Here is a 17686-nt window from a genome sequence, read left to right as displayed (position 1 = left end):
TTAATTGTCACTGGGAATTTGATTGCTGTTTACAAAGCTCCAGCTTAGTCTTCCGTTCTCTTCTTGGGGAATAAGTTTATATTTTCTTTGAAAGAAGCCAACCTGAAACAGAATCCATGTTAAATGTTAGCATGTTTATATTAATACACTGTAAATTATATTAGTGTTTCTCAGTTGGTTCATGCAGTTCTTTGGGGGGATTCCAGGGGTCCCCAAGTCCTTGGCAAGGACAGAGGACAACCCATCCTGCTAACATGAACGTTAAGTCCTCTCAGTTTTCTTGAAATAAAGGCACTCCACCTCAAGGAAAAGGGATGGAATCAGTCATCCCTTTTTGAACGCTCTTTGGAGCTGTAGTTTTTCCTCATAGCCTAGAAGAACAAAAAATTGTTCTGCAGATTTCTGCTGCAGGAAGGATTAGTGTTTATAACCCACACCATTGGCTAAGAAGAAGACTTGTTTTTTATATGCTGACTTTCTCTACCACTTAAGGAAGAATCAAACCAGCTTACAATCGCTTTCCCTTTCCCTCAACAGACACCCTGTAAGGTAGGTGGGGCTAAGAGAGTATGACTAGCCCAAGGTCACCCAGCTGGCTTTGTGTGGAGTGGGGAATCAAACCCGGTTCACCAGATTAACGTCCGCCACTCATGTGGAGGAGTGGGGAATCAAACCTGGTTCTCCAGATCAGAGTCCACCATTCCAAACTACTGCTCTTAACCACTACACCACACTGAAGAATCCCTCAGCTGGATGAAAGGATTCCTTTGGGCTGCTGTCCAAAGCAGTACGTCCACTATTTACTGCAGAGGTTATTTTCTCAAGTTTCCAAGAAACATTCTTAACATTTATACAAACAGTATAGTAAAATGTAGCTAATCGGTGGAGGAAGACAGGCAAAAGAGGGCCCAAGATTCACAGCTGACGCCCACAAAATTACTCAGCCATGTAGTAACTCATCTGTGGGCCAGTTGTTATGGAGAAAAACTAATTATTTTCTGGGGTAAAAATCCTTTTTGGGGTTTTGTTATCCCCAAAGTTCTCAAAATATAGCCAGACAGTCCGATTTTTAGTCTTTTTCAAGATTACAAAGAAGTAGAGAGAGAAAAATGAGTATGTTTTAGTGAAAATGCCACACTTAACCTATTAGCATCCTATTAAAAACACCAATCCCTTTTCATGTTCACCCTACTCCCAAATAAGATGATAAAATCATGTAATGTATAAAAATGTTCATAACTTGGTGGCCTTTGGAAAGTCAAACAAGAACAACTTTTCTACTGTTAAGAGATCTAATACAAGCAAAAAGCACAAACACCGAACTTACCTTCCACAAAACATATGAAAGAAACAGAAGCAAAAGAACTCCAACTATTGAACCAAATCCAACAAATAACATTGTAACACTCCATTTTGCTTTTTGGTTGTGCAGTCCTTCCAGAATGACCTGCAGAAAATGAAGTACGATAAATATGCCATAAACAAGCAGGAATCAAAACGTTCTCGGCTCAGAGGGACAAAGGGCATCTTCAGGATGGGTGTTTCCTTTTCCTCTTAGCTCGGGAGGCAGGATTTAATATTTAAATTTTCCTTGACTACTGAGGGTAAACGCCCCCTAGAGCCAGTTCTATTTCCTGCCTTTATCGGGAGAGCAGCCTTACGCAGCTCTTAGCTTCGAGGAAAAAGAAACCTTATCCTTCTACTCTTCTTATTTCTATTCTATTCTATCAAAAAAAAAATTGTCTATCCTTTCTTTCTATTCCCTTCTATACTTACTTTTCAAATAGAAATAGTTTTATACAGGGGAGACCCTTCCCGCCAAAACAAAATGGCGGATCGGCAAGACGATGGCTTTATTGCATCAGCCGATTTGGATCCTAGCCTACTAAAAGCTATGCCTGATCCAATTCAGCCCTCCACCAGTCAATCCTTTGACTCGGGGGCCAAAAATAAAAAGAAGGTCAGCACTAGCGGCGAAGGCAGCGGCAAGCGCAAAAGGGTCGTCTCGACCGGCGGTAAGCGCGCAAAACGCCTCATTGATGCCGCTCGGCTTGCAGGCGCGCCCAAAGGAAGCGGACCGGCTCCCGCAACGGCTAGCGCCACGGGGATTACAGCGTCTCTGGCCGCTCCCCTGCAGCAGCAACAACAGGCTGGCGGCTCGCCTCTGCCTATTACCGCTTCGTCCTCTGGCGGCTCGCCTATAGTTCAAGGACTTGAAGCGGCGACGGAGACAGCAACTACCGGTAGGACTCCCCCACCACTATTTCAAGATGGCGGACTGGCCTTTCTTAAAGCGGAACTCACGGCTCTTATTAAGGACGCCTTCACTGAAGGCTTGAGAGCAGCCCAATCCCCTCCCTCTCCCTCTCCATCGGTTCAAATACCCCTGCTGACCTCTCAGCCTCACCCCTGCAGGACTATGCGTCCTTGGGTGCCCGCCCAAAGCAATCTGGTTCTAGCAATACCTATGCTGGGGATAATAGATGGCCCACCAAGGCTGCACTTAAAGACACTTCAGGTCAGCAAATTATGCAAGGGGAGGAAGGAGATGACTCCATTTCCTCTAGCGATGAGAAAATGGAAAGAGAGGAGGGCGAATTCAGTTCCGATGGGGAAGATATAATAGAACAACCTAAGCAGTCTAGAGTATTTAATACTGAGGAATTCCCCCTACTGCTCACAAAAACCTTAGCAGCACTTGATCTTTCAGATGACAATGACCCTTCTAACACTCAAAAGAAGAAGGGGATGAAAGAATTTTTTCATATGCATGACATTCCAGACAAAGTCATTCCTGTACCGGAATATTTTATATCTCTCATAAAATCAGAATGGGATAAGCCGATGGCTTCCAAGCAGTTCCCAATAACATCAAAGAAATTTTACAACTTAGATGAGGCCACCTCACAGATGCTCAAAGTGCCCCCTGTGGAGACACCAGTAACTACACTTCACACATCTGACACTGTCACAGAAGAGGGCCAGACATTAATCAGAGACCCTGCTGATAGGAAGGCGGAGCTGGCATGTAAAAAATCACATGAAGCCTCTGCCTTGGCTATTAAAGCCTCTATCACATCTGCTCTGATCTCAAGAGCAGCAATTATATGGGCCAGGAAACTAAACCAGATCATTCCGCAAGAGGAAAGACAGGCCTGTGAAGGTGTCTCTAGATTACTAAGGGCTGTATCATTTTTGGCCGACTCTACCTTGGACACCATGACCTTTGCGGCTAGAGCACTAGCCACATCAGCAGCAGCTAGAAGAGCCCTTTGGCTATGCCCCTGGCAGGTAGAGCACAGGTCAAAATCAGTCCTAATGGGTTACCCTTATCAGGGAAAACGCCTGTTTGGGGAAAAACTAGATTCTATTCTAGTGGAGACTAAGGACAAAAAACAAGCCTTACCTAAGTCTCTTCACAAAGATTTTAAGAACTCCTCCAGTTCTACCACCTTTTGTTCATACCACACCTTACAAAAATTTAGGCCTGACCAACGCAAACCCCAATGGGGACAAAATAATCAATGGCGACAAAACCGTCATTCCTTTCGGAAGACAGGTAGATTCAACAGGAATCCAAGATTCTCCTCCTTCCAAAATGATAAGGGGAACAAACCAGGCCAACAATCAAAACAGTGACGCCGACATACAGCCTGTGGGGGGCAGGCTCAGTCATTTCTTAACACACTGGTCAACCCCTCATGTAGACCAGTGGGTTCACAACATAATAGCCCAGGGATATCAAATAGAATTCTCACGCATTCCTGCAGACAGGCTATTGACATCCCCAACATCCAAGAACAGGGACAAGTTACACAGAACCTCAGAAGCAATTCGTCACCTCATAGACATCAAAGCGATCGAGATGGTGCCTCCATTGGAAACCTCATTGGGAATCTATTCAGTATTCTTCACCGTTCCCAAAAAAGATGGCGGATGGCGAGCCATCCTAGATCTGAAGTTTCTGAACAGATTTATCCCACTGAGGCGATTCAGAATGGAGACGCTGAAGTCGATCTCAGAGGCCTTAAGACCTATGGATCTCCTCACGTCCATAGATCTCACAGAAGCGTATATGCACATTCTCATATACCCACAACATCGTCGCTTCCTAAGGTTCCTGTACCAGGGCAATCACTACCAGTTCAGAGCCCTCCCCTTCGGGTTAACATCTGCCCCAAGGGTATTCACCAAAGTACTGGTTACTTTGGTAGCAGATTTACGCAGAGAGGGCATACGCATACATCCATACTTAGACGACATCTTAGTATGTGCAGATTTAATTCAACAAAGCCACCAACACACAAGACTGGTATTAGACACATTGACAAAACACGGGTTCTTGATCAATTTCAAAAAGAGCAACCTGAGTCCTACACATCGATTACAACATCTAGGAGTGCTCATAGACACTCAACTCAGCAAACTCTTTCTGACGGAGGAAAAGATCAGCCTCATATCCTCCCTAGCCAAGAAAGCATACAATTCTTATTCGACCAAACTCATGCCACTTGCCAAGCTACAAAGACACATGGTAGCTTGCATCCCCACTGTTCAATGGGCCCACCTACACGCGAGACCCCTACAGTGGTTACTCAAACCCTTTCAGAGGGACATACAAAAGAAACGAGATCTCAGCGTTATTATTCCCAAATGAGTCAAACTCAGCCTTCTTTGGTGGTCACAGAAAGACAATCTTTCGAAAGGACTCAGGTTCATTCACCCGATTCTGGAACACATTTACACAGATGCATGCACAACTGGCTGGGGAGCAACTTTTCAGGGTCAAATTGCCCAAGGCAATTGGACTCACCAGGAACAAAAGTTGCACATAAACGCTCTGGAAATCAGAGCGATATTCAGAGCCTTACAAAGCTTCACAACACTGATTCAAGGAAAGGACATTCTAATAAGAACAGACAACGTGGCCGCAAAGGCGTATTTAAACAAACAGGGGGGTTCACACTCATCGACCCTTCACAAGGAAGCTCTGAGAATTCTAAATTGGGCCGAGTCCAACTTAGCATCACTTCAAGCGGAACACATTCAGGGAATCACAAACATTCAAGCGGACTGACTCAGCAGGGAGACCATCAACGAAGCAGAGTGGTCCCTTCACCCAGACATATTCCAGAACATCACACAGCGATTCGGGACACCACAAATAGATCTATTTGCTTCCAATCTGAACCACCAACTACCTCGATACTACTCCAGGTTCACCCAGCAAGGGGCAGAACAGACGGATGCGCTAACAGCCCCATGGCCCAGGGGACTACTTTATGCCTTCCCTCCTCTCCCTCTCATACCAAGAGTACTGAGGAGAATAAGAACCTTGAACGCACATGTCATCTTCATAGCCCCCTACTGGCCCAGAAGACCCTGGTTTCCGACATTGATACAAATGTCACACAACAACATTTGGAGACTCCCAGACAGACAGGATCTCCTGATACAAGGGCCAGTGTGCCAACCCAATCCAGGATGGTACAAAATGACCGTTTGGGTATTGAACGGAGACGACTCTTCAAATTAGGCTACACTGAAGACATAGTTAACACCATTCAGGCTGCACGCAAACCTTCCACCCAGAGAATCTACAATTCATCTTGGAAGGCTTTTACTAGGTGGTGCAGACAAAAAGACATTAATCCACTCAAACCCAGAACATTTGGTATACTATCGTTCTTACAGGAAGGTCAAAGGATGGGTTTAGCAACATCCACATTACAGAGACAGTTAGCCTCCATAGCCACCATTGTTCCAAGAGTAGCAGGCTACAAGATATCAAAACATCCTCACATCAAATTATTCTTCAGGGGCCTAGGCATTATCAATCCACCAGTAAGACACAGGTTCCCTACATGGAGCCTACACACAGTTCTAACTGCACTAACCAAACATCCATTTGAACCTCTTTCAAAAGTAGGCTTTAAATGGCTTAGAATGAAAGTACTCTTTTTAACGGCTATAACATCGGCTCGTAGAGTTTCAGAAATAGGAGCATTATCTATTCGTCCTGGCCTCATTACCTTCCACAAGGACAAGGTGGTGCTTAGACATGATCACTCCTTTTTGCCCAAATGCAACACTCGATTTCACAGGGAACAAGACATAGTCCTTCCTTCCTTCTGCCCCAACCCAAAGACACCAAAGGAAAAGGCTTGGCACTCTCTAGATGTACGAAGGGCCATTCACATTTATATATCCAGAACAGAATGTGTAAGAGCTTCTGACGCCCTATTCATTAACATATCACAACCTAGAAAGGGCAAGCCCATGTCTAGAGCTTCGATCAGCCACACTATTTCTTTATGCATCAAATCGGCCTATGCAGAGAGTAAACTACCTATACCAGGGGGCATAACTGCACACTCAGTTAGAAGTGCAGCCACTTCCACCGCCTTTGACAGACAAACTCCCATAGACGAAATTTGCAGGGCCGCCACATGGTCGTCAGTATCTACCTTCGTACGACACTACAAGCTAACCTATACTCGTCAGCTGAAGCGGCATTCGGTAGACGAGTGCTGCAAAGCATATTACAGGACGTCTAACCCACCCTGGGCGGGGACTGTTCTTGTATGTCCCATCCTGAAGATGCCCTTTGTCCCTCTGAGCCGAAAAAAGAGCCTTGGCTACTTACCGTGAAGGCTTCTTCTGCTCAGAGGGACGAAGGGCATCTTGCCCTCCCAGACGTCCTCTCTAGATTGGTATTCATTTAGTATTACCACTTCCATAGTTTTTTCAAGGGTTATCAGTTAGACCTCGCATTAACAGTCTTCTTAACGACTACTCTATCTACTTTCTCACGTTTTTTGCTATAAATTGTTCACAGTTTATTCTTATCAACTATATATTACAAGTTTTTTCTCAGTTTATCTCTATAAGGCTTGGAAAGTTTTTAACTGGCTCTAGGGGGCGTTTACCCTCAGTAGTCAAGGAAAATTTAAATATTAAATCCTGCCTCCCGAGCTAAGAGGAAAAGGAAACACCCATCCTGAAGATGCCCTTCGTCCCTCTGAGCAGAAGAAGCCTTCACGGTAAGTAGCCAAGGCTCTTTCTGAGGAAGGTACGTACATTCTTCATCCAACCCTGAGTAAGGCTTGCATTCTCAAAGGCAGCTACGCCACAAAATGCATTTTATCAATTGGAATGAAAGGTGGATATATCCACCTTCAGTAGAATGCTCTTCATAGTGGGTGTGATAGAATTGCACACTGAGTGCACTTTTTGTCTAGAAATTAATGTATAGCAGTAATTATACAGTAACCATCCTATCATACTTGGCAAACTCCATAGCACAACATAGCTTCCAGGAAGGTACCCAGGATATCCATCAGATTCCTGTATATTTGTAATTAGAAGCTATTTTCTCATAAGGGCCCTAGAACCAGAGATGTACACATACAGCTGTAGGCTCTGCATCTGATGCTGAAATCAAGCCTCTTCCACCACCCTATCAATGATCAATACTGTATGCTCCAACAGTCCAGCCATCTGATTTCCCTAGACTGGATTTGTGGCAATCACAGCCAAAGGTCAAAGTAGATCTGGGATGCATCACTGACTTGGTGTGAATCCTGATTTCTAATCTATTCCCTCTTCTCTGCAAACAGTAAATTTATGACGGTTTACCAAAACCTGCTACTGACCAGCTGTGACCATTTGATGTTGAAGACCTTGTATCTAACCATTCAGATTTGCCTGACATGTAGTACTTCTCAACACTGTTCTTTTATAATGAAGCATGGTTTAAGTATACTTACATAGGCAGTTTGCTTGTCCTTGTGTAGTTCAATAACTTTAGGGTTTTTATCTGATGAAGCTTTCCCTCTCACCTCGAATTTAAGGACTGAAGCGGCATCCTGTTTTTAAAAAGTATGTTACAATCTTTAAAAACAAATGCTGCAAGATGGATCAAAAGAAAGATACCATGGATAATGAAATGGAAGTTCTATATTCACTCAAGTGAAAGTTGGGGATCTCACCGGGCACAATCCAACTAGTTTTAAGCACTTTTAGGGCCCACTGATTCCTGCTAGTTAAACATGCATTTAAGCCTCCACAAATGAAGCCAGGGAGACTTTTAAAAAAATGGGCAGGATCTGGACAAGGATCCTGATTCTCAGATACGAGCATTTATAAACCTCCATGTGGTCAAAATATCCCTTACCTCGTTTAACAGTGATGGGGTTGCTTCCAAATAGACATGAACAGTTGCTTCTTTGCCACTTTCCAAGTCTCCAAAGTTGCAAAGTATTTGCAAACACAACGGGTCATTTTTCATACAGTACTGAAGAGAGAAAATACCAGATATTCTTTAAAAAAAAAAATCATTAACTTTTTTAAAGTTCTCATACAGATGTATGGTTGGTTCATGGAAAAACCACCACAATTTCCAAGACCTAGTGGATTAAACTTCAAGTCATATAGGCCTTTTATGCATTCTCAAGTTTCCTCACGTCTAACTTCCAGTTTCTTGGGGGGTGTATGTGGGGGGTAAGGGTTCAGTTATGCACGCGTTTTGCTCCCCCTAGTGGTCAACATCAGTTTTCATGAAGCACAAAAAGCCACTTCATTTAAAGCTGTGTGATGTTGAATCGACCATCAGAGGGAGCAAAATGCATGCATAACTGACCCCCCCCCCCAAGAAACTGGAAGTTAGACACGAGGAAACTGAGAATGCATAAAAGGCTGTAGTTTGGTTTAATTGTATTGTGTTTTCTAGTATTACTACTACTATTTATTCAGGGACAATAAGTGAAATGCCATGCACACAGTTGTGTTGCTACGCTCAATCTGCACTGGATTCTTGGATTTGCTTGGCATATTTGTGGAAATTCCACACTCCAGCTTCAGCAAGGACAAACCTAGTTTCAGCCAAGTTCATTTTTGTGGTGGTCTCTGTGCAGCATCGTCGTGGTCTCTAACTTTATATGCAAAGCTTCTAGTAGATATGGGACACTCCCCCCTCCGTCAACAGCTCTTCCCGCCAAGATGGCCACGTGACAGAGGGGCAGGGGAGCAGCCATCCCTCGGTTCTCTCTTTGCCACCGCGGAGAGAGAACGTGTGGTGAGTCGAGGGAGAGTAGGTGAGAGAAAACTTTCAATTCATTCTTTCTGATGGCGTTATTTAAAACATGGGGGACAAAAATGGTTCAGCACGAGTCATTGGAGATGCAATATATTCAACCCATTCTAGACCAATGGGGAACATCAGTTTGCTTCTGTTGAAAACAGGAAATGTGCTGACTTTTGCTCATGAGCTGCAACAGATGTTCAATCCATAGGGGACGCACTTCAGTTAAATTGGAACAGTTCCCTCATGTATGCCTTTCCTCCCATTCCTCTACTACAAAAAGTAGTGGGAAAGGCAGACACAGATCATAGAATCATAGAGTTGGAAAGGACCACCAGGGCCATCAAGTCCAACCCCCTGCACAATGCAGGAAATTCACAACTACCTCCCCCCTCCACACCCCTAGTGACCAGAAGATGACCAAGATGCCCTCCCTCTCATCATCTCCCTCTCATCATCTGCCTCCCTCTCATCATCATGCATCCATTATCTTCATAGCGCCCTTCTGGCCAAAGAGGCCATCATTCCCCACTTTATGGAGGTTTGCCAAAGGAAGGCACATTTTTCTCCCCCCATCTCCAGACCTCCTACCTGTAGGTCCGGTACTGCATCACGATGCCAGGTCACTCCACAACGCTTGGCTGCTCCTGCGGTAACTGCTTTTTCTCACAGAGCAGCAGAGATATTGCTAGCATCCAGGAAGCCAAACACGAGAAAATCGTACTTATTCAAGAGGCACATATTTGTGGAATTGGCAGTTACTAGGGGAGTCAGCCTGCCAAAACGTCCCTTACTAGAAGTTTTCGAATACCTACTTCACCTGAAAGATAGTGGGTTCATTTAGCCGTCATATTGGCCTTCGACGATGGTGGAGATTCAGCATCATTGTTCTCTAACCTGTTATGTAAAAAAATCTCTCAAGTGTCTTAACAACACGTTTCCCCCAGTCAAGGCATCTGAGTCAATGGAGTCTTTCGCTAGTTTTAACCTACCTCATGTCAAAAAAATTTGAACCCCTAGCGACTTGTAACTTGACCTATCTAATCAGGTTGCCTTTTAGTTGTGATTACTTCGGCACGGAAAGCAAGTGATCTTAAGCCATTCTGTTTTGATCCTCCCTTTCTAAATTTCATGAGGACAGAGTAGCACTATGATCAAGTCTAACCCAATTAGCCAAGGTGGTGTCAAAATTCCACACCTCCCAGGACATTGTCCGGCCGGGTTTTTCCCCCAAATCTTCAGTCAAACAAAGAGAGGTCACTTCACACTCTGGATGTCATAAGAGCTTTATTGCACCTTTTTTTTTTTTTTTTTAGAAAACAGCAACATTTGTTTGTATGTTTCCATGGCCATAATAAGGGTAACGTTGCATCAGCACAATCGATCTCACATTGGGTGTCCAAGGTGATCGAGTTAACGTATGAGACGGCTCAGCGGGACTATCCTTTGAATGTGCATGTGCTACAAGGGCTATGGCGTCGTCTGCGATGTTCCAGGCTGCAGTGGACATTGTAGACATTTGAAAGGTGGCGACATGTCACTATCGACCTTTGTCCGCCATTATTCTGTAGGTGTAGGTTCAAATGCTGATGCAGCAGTTGGGAGAACAATCTTAGAATCCACACTTTAATAAATTTTATGGTACAGCAACTACACTCTCACACCTCCTGTGTGATGATCTTGCCATTCTCCCATGTGGGACTGCACAGAGACCACAACGATGAAAAACAGCATTGTTTACCTGTAACTGTTGTTCATCGAGTGGTCTTCTGTGCAGGCACACATTCCTCCCTCCTTTCCCTGCAGTGGTTGCTTCTTGGCCCGGCTGAAAGGTACCGCGGCGGCAAAGGGAGAACTGAAGGATGACCACTCCCTGCCCTTTGGCCATTTTGGCAGGAAAAGGTGTTGACACGGGGGGGGGGGAGGGGGAGCATCCCATATTTTTTTGAAGCTTTCCATATAAAGTTCCCTGCAGCTGGCCTGCGCATGTGCATTTCCCATGCGTGCCTGCACAGAGGACCACTCGATGGACAATGGCTACAGATAAACAACGCAAAGTGGGCTTGCTGCAAAGAAGAAACAGCAGAAATGTATTCCATGTGCAGAGTTGAACTCATGGTTCTCTGGATCCAAGTCTATACGTTTAATAAAAGTGGGGTTTTTTTAGAAGTTCTGAAAACGAACGATCAAATAAATCAGAGGAATTACCAATAACCTCTTGTGAGGCTTTGTAAGAAAAGTCATCAGATCCTGCAGTACGTTTTCATTTTTCTCTGGCAAGATGCAGTCTCTATAACTTTTGTAGACACATTTTCCACCCGTTGTCTAAAAATGAGCAAGAGCATAAATTATCTTTAGATTTAGAATACTAATAAAATGGCAAGCTTCTGAATCTGGCATACTCCACCATTATAAACAAACCTTTACTTAGAAATAAGACACATACAGCAACCACTGAAGTATTTCCTTGGGCTAGGATATTAAATTCCTAAACGTTGGCCAAAATTAACTAATACTTAGGGGTGGGGGAGAGAAGCAGGACTAACAAGTCTCATCCATAGCTTTATTTATTATATTATTCCTTCCTCTTTTACTTTACTGTTGCACTGACAGAAAACCAAATTTCCAAAGACTAGTGGGCATGATCCAGCTTTCGTGGACAAGTCCCTGCTAACAGGGTGGAGACACCTCATAGTAAAGGGGGTTCCTCAAGCCTTTTACATTTCCCCAGGTCTTGCAATCACATCATTGTAATACGTAGATTATATTGAAAATGATACCCTGCTTGAAACGCTGTATGAACACAGACAAACTAGTCATACCTGAACGTCAAAAATGTTGAACAGCCGGATGTCTTTCGGTACAATAGAATTGGGTATCTGTATTTCCAAGACCACACTTGGAGCCAGACTTAGGCCAGGATTACTGACCTGAGAGGTAAAATAGGTCACAGTCAGGATAAAGCTTGAAGCTCATTCTATGTTTCAGGAGAAAATGGACCTCAGGGGCCCATCACTCATGCCTTGGACTAACAAGTCCAGGCTGGACTAACAGTTGCACATCTGTGTGGGGTAGAGGCTGGCCACTTTAAGCACATTGTTCCCATTTGGTTCCTCTAACAAAACCACACTTACGTGGAAAGTAAAGTTGATCATTTCCTTCATGCAAGTAACTGCTACATTTTCTTCGCTCGGTCCATAAACAAATGACATGGGTGACACAAACCTAAAAATAGGGTTTTCAAAAAGAGAAGGTAGAGAATATAGCTTGATATTTTGTATGTCGATAACAAACAGCCATTGAGCTATGTTATCTTCATTTGGTAGCCTTTCCTATGAAGTTCTAAAACCTAAATATTTGATGTCACATTTCAATAGAAATACAGGTGATCCCACAACAGTCTGACCCTACAACAGAAGCCTATGTCAGGCAACCTTAACAGAATCTCCCTCTCCTGCCTTTTATTATTTACTTATTTGTTTAGCCTTAAACCCTGCTCTCTAACCCAGCCAAAGCCCTCTAATCCTTCCTTCCTTATGCTTATTTGTAGGTTCGACTACAAGTTGGAGTATTAACTTCCCCAGCAAGTTTTGGTTTATTTCAACCCAAGCCCATTATAGGGTATGCATTCAGATATAACTAACAATATATCAGCTGGTACCCAACCTCTGGTATAAAATTATTTCCAACACACACAATAATATATTCATAAATATATTTGTATGTACATAGATATCCATTCAATAATATGGTTGCAGATATAATTTAATAACAGAGGTTGGGTACTAGTTAATATATTTTTAGTTTTGCAATTCCCGGGAACACTGAATCCATAATGAGTATCCAGGAGCCCTACATAATCACATTTCCCAGGGATTCTGACACCTGAACAAGGTTGCAGAATCACCATCCCTTCTTACAACTTGGGGGTGTGGGGCTGGAGACTTCTGGCTTTGTCAAGCTGCTGATTCCATCATCAGAAACACAAAGGTCTTTTATGCATGGCTGTTTTCCTCATGGTCACCTGTCCGACGACTTTGAGTCTTTGTTGTGATTATGCATGCCGTTTCCGACCATCAGAGGTTGCCGCCCTCTCCCCCTGCGTTTCCTCGCGTTTTGCACACATATTCAGGGACCTTGTTTTATCTTGAATTTGAAAATGCGGGCAAAACACGGGGGAAATGCAGGGGGAGAGCGAGGCAAATTCTGACGATCAGAAATGGCGTGCATAATCAAAACAAAGACCCGAAGTTGTCAGAGGGGTGACGGCGAGTGAAACATCCATGCATAAAAGGCCAAAGAAAGCTGCAGCTTAGAATGGGCCTAAGTAAAACATTAGGCCAATCTGAGCCCCAACCCGAATCAGGCCCCAATCACATGTTTTAGGCAAGCCTATTCCAGTTTTAGCCTCAGGTAGATCACCCATCAGTAATAGAGATCTGTACATTATCTTTCAGTCCATAAAATGATTATGTCCATTTGAAAATTCAGCACTCAGCTTACCCATGAGCGTTTAGCTCAACCTCATACTTCTGAGGCAAAGTTAAAGTTAGGCTGTTATCCAACAGTATGTCCTTATTTTCTTCATTTTCACTAAGGAAGGAAAGAAACATTACAAACTTACTCGTGTATGCAATAAAGATAGTTGTTCAGGCAACCATTCCTGAACTGCACATTAAGTATTAGCATCTGATACATTTCAGCCAAAGCACTTTCGAGTCCCACCGATTTAGGGAAGAAGCATATTATGATCATGCCTCGTGAGGTTTTTGTTTAGTCTGTAAAAATGGGCTCACCAAAATAGCTCTTTTTAAAATTTAGGGTGCCTCTGCAGATTATGCAGTACAGCATGCTTTCCTTTCCTTCCTTTTATCCCTTAGAAGCTCCTTGATCAATTGATCTTGAGCAGCATATATCCAGTGTTGGAGGGATATAAGGACTGAAACAAATCTTGCCACTGACAATGTAGCCTTGGGGTCCCTATCGCTTAGTAAAAAAGGCATTATGTCAGTCACAGAGGCATTGGATTTGTATATTAAAAGGGGGAAAATATAGTGCGATCGAAGTTCCTCGTAAAAGCGGCATTCCAAAAGGGCATGGGCTAATGAGTCAATAGAGCCAGAAGAGCAAGGGCAGATCCTGTCTGAGTATGGTATATTCAGAATTCTGCCCTGCATTACCATAGAAGGGTTAGCATTCAATCTAGCCAAGCAAAAAGCTCTACAGAGACGAGGAGTTGTCAGATAATATATACAGGCAGGCAGACCACGTGGAGGGGGTATTCCGAAGAACTGGGATGAACAGACGCGACGAGCACGAAAAGTCGTGCTGTTATAATCGAACTCTTTAATGCGCTTTTTAATTTTGGTAAAAGCTTCAGTTTTCCCAAGATCTAATAACATATCCTGCAAGAAGCCCAACAACGACAGTTTCTCATCTAAGATTTTTTGCCATGAGGATTTAAAAGGGTCATGCTTCAGAGAAGCTAGGAACCCCTCAGTGCTAAAGCACAGTTTAAGGTGTAGTTTAAAGGCGGCCAACCACACCCTAGCTTCAAGTGACATTTGACCAAACTCGGAACGAAGAGTAACGTCAGCAACACATCGAAGGGCATTTAGGAGTTTTCGTAGGAACTGAAGCAGTGGACGATCTATAGATTCATTGATGACTGTTATCCAGATGGCAACACCAAAGAGGATAATTGGGATAATTTTCAGGTTAAAAACCTGAATAGCCCCTGGAATATATTTGCCACCTTTGGTGTGAAAAAAGTTGACAATAGCACCAACCCCAGGTTTAATTTTGTTGGACACTGCTTTTTGATGGGCATTCCAATTTAGGTGCAGCATGCTTTCGTGCATCATTAATTCTTTTTGTAATTCCCCAGTCTGACTTTTAAATGTAGGGACAATATTAGTCTAAGATTGCAATCTGCATCAAACAACATTTACCAGGTTGCGTTAATGCTGATGATGAGGTCATCTCCTGCCCTTGTAAGTGAGCTTGCATCCAGCAGGAAACTAAAATCCAGCTGTGGAACAAAGGCAATATTTTTGGTTTAAATTAATTAATTAACTTTATTTACAACCCCTCCTTTCTCACCGGGACTCACAGGCAGTTCATAAAATACAGAAAATAATTCTGTATCTGTAAGATATCCAAAGAACATTGAAATAGGACTAGGATTACATATATAGATCAAATCAAGCCTGAACTGACCGTAGAAGCTAAAATGACTAAACTGAGGCTATCGTATTTGGACACATTATGGGAAGAGTCACTGGAAAAGACAGTCATGCTAGAAAAAGTCGAGGGCAGTAGGAAAAGAGGAACACCCAACATGAGATGGATTGACTCAATAAAGGAAGCCACAGCCCTCAGTTTGCAAGACCTGAGCAAGGCTGTCAAAGATAGGATGTTTTGGAGGACACTGATTCATAGGGTCACCGTGAGTCAGAAGCGACTAGGCGGCACTTACAGTAACACACACACACAGGATTACATAACTGTAGGGAAGACAAGCCCCGACCTGGATAGCCAAGGCTAGCCTGATCTCGTCAGATGTCGAAAGCTAAGCAGGGTCGGCCTTGGTCAGTATTTGGATGGGAGACCACCACGGAATACCAGGGTCTCTACGCAGAGGCAGTCAATGGCAAACCCTCTCTGAATGTCTCCTGCCTTGTAAACCCCACTAGGGTTCGCCAAAAGTCAGATGTGACTTGATGGCCAAAAAAAAGGGGGGGAAAGGGGCAAAGACAATACAAACAAACAAAAACCTTTCTAAAGCATAACATACTACAATTTAAAAGTGGGTTATAAGTGTAGTAAAAGCGAAGCGATACATGGAACAAGCATTGCAACAGACTACAGTTTCTATTTCCGTGTAAAAGTCACCCCCATTAAATTACAGTTCTAATCTCGGTATAAAAATGCACTCCTGAACACTTCTCCTTTTTGCATATTCAATGGAATGATAAATTGTTTGTGTGTGGGGGGAGGGGGGGCTGACCTGGTCAGACAGGCAGTTCCATGCAGTGTGAGCCCCAGAAAATTGCCAATCTTACCCATTTGCAGGGTGACATATTCAGAAGGCTTCGTTCAAATGGTCCATTGCTTTAGTAACAACACATTATTGTATATGTTAGTACTATACACTGCTTTTCTAATATATTTAGTTATCAATCGCAGAAGACGAAGGAGGAGGAGGAGGAATTGTTGGTTTTTATATGCCAGCTTTCTTCAACACTTAAGGAAGAATCAAACTGGCTTACAATCACCTTCCCTTCCCCTCCCCACAACAGACACCCTGTGAGGTAGGTGGGGCTGAGAGAGTGTGACTAGCCTAAGGTCACCCAGCTGGCTTCATGTGTTTAATGGGGAATCAAACCCGGTTCTCCAGATCAGAGTCCACAGCTCCAAACCACTGCTCTTAACTTCTACACCACGTTGGCTCTCCCACTGAGTCTAATGGGATTTACTTCTGAGCAACTTTTTTATAATGTAAACAAAATATGGAAAACAAATCCCAGCAAATCATGTACAAGCTTGTCATTAAAGAACACATCATTTTGCCATTATAAATTTCAGCCTGTTTTCATTTCTCCTAAAACTTTTGTTGCTAGAGAGGGGAGTATTACAAAGTATGTGCTGAGCCACAGAAGTAATATGACAGATCTTAGTTGCACGGCTATTTGTTATTCATGCAAAAGAAGAAAGATGTGAATACGCCACAGTGACAAAAAAATAATACATGTAGCTATTCTTCATATTAGACTATAGGTGCATTCCTATAGTCATAAATGAAGCTTAAAACATAAGTGAAGCTTAAAACAGTAAATGAAGACATTAGTTTTTTAAAAGGAAAGAGCTCTTTGTTTTACCTTTGACAGATGATCTACATATAAATATCCAACACTGCAATCAAGTCTCACTGCATGAGTATCCTTTTCTGAGACTTCACAATGTATCTGCTTTTCTTCCTATAATGATAAATGAACAATACCTAAAGCAGCTGACAGAAGGGGGGGGAAATGGGGCATTTCGCAAATTTAAACTGATCTTTAAAATCGTATTTATATATGTGAATGAAACAATTTGCCACTTCTATTTGATTCTGGATGCAGTGTTCTTTAGGCTTTCTTGGATTGATCCTACTTGCTTCCCCATACTCTCATAAGAACATAAGAAAGGCCATGCTGGATCAGACCAAGGCCCATCAAGTCCAGCAGTCTGTTCACACAGTGGCCAACCAGGTGCCTCTAGGAAGCCCACAAACAAGACGACTGCAGCAGCATTGTCCTGCCTGTGCTCCACAGCACCTAATATAATAGGCATGCTCCTCTGATCCTGGAGAGAATAGGTATGCATCATGACTAGTATCTATTTTGACTAGTAGCCCTGAATAGCCCTCTCCTCCATGAACATGTCCACTCCCCTCTTAAAGCCTTCCAAGTTGGCAGCCATCCCCACATCCTGGGGCAGGGAGTTCCACAATTTAACTATGTGTTGTGTGAAGAAATACTTCCTTTTATCTGTTTTGAATCTCTCACCCTCCAGCTTCAGCAGATGACTCCAAGTTCTCCTTTATGGGTTGGTACTTAAGCT

The 17686-nt window shown here is 43.2% G+C and overlaps 1 protein-coding gene across 1 annotated transcript in view; it reads right to left on the bottom strand.

Moving 5' to 3' along the window:
- Positions 1-17686, bottom strand: part of ITGA4 (integrin subunit alpha 4) — a 67864-nt gene continuing 50178 nt past the window's right edge. Inside the window, exons 19-28 of the mRNA XM_056861197.1 lie at positions 16963-17061; positions 15034-15113; positions 13586-13675; positions 12217-12307; positions 11905-12012; positions 11291-11407; positions 8177-8296; positions 7770-7868; positions 1328-1447; positions 1-102 (exon numbers count right to left, since the gene is read on the bottom strand). Coding sequence (XP_056717175.1) covers positions 1-102; positions 1328-1447; positions 7770-7868; positions 8177-8296; positions 11291-11407; positions 11905-12012; positions 12217-12307; positions 13586-13675; positions 15034-15113; positions 16963-17061 — 1026 coding nt within the window. The remainder of the gene's footprint in view (positions 103-1327; positions 1448-7769; positions 7869-8176; positions 8297-11290; positions 11408-11904; positions 12013-12216; positions 12308-13585; positions 13676-15033; positions 15114-16962; positions 17062-17686) is intronic.

This window comes from Euleptes europaea, chromosome 15 (assembly GCF_029931775.1).
Source record: "Euleptes europaea isolate rEulEur1 chromosome 15, rEulEur1.hap1, whole genome shotgun sequence".
Classification (NCBI taxonomy): Eukaryota; Metazoa; Chordata; class Lepidosauria; order Squamata; family Sphaerodactylidae; genus Euleptes; species Euleptes europaea.
Note: the sequence above shows the minus strand (reverse complement) of the source record. Positions and strands in the feature narration are given on the sequence as shown.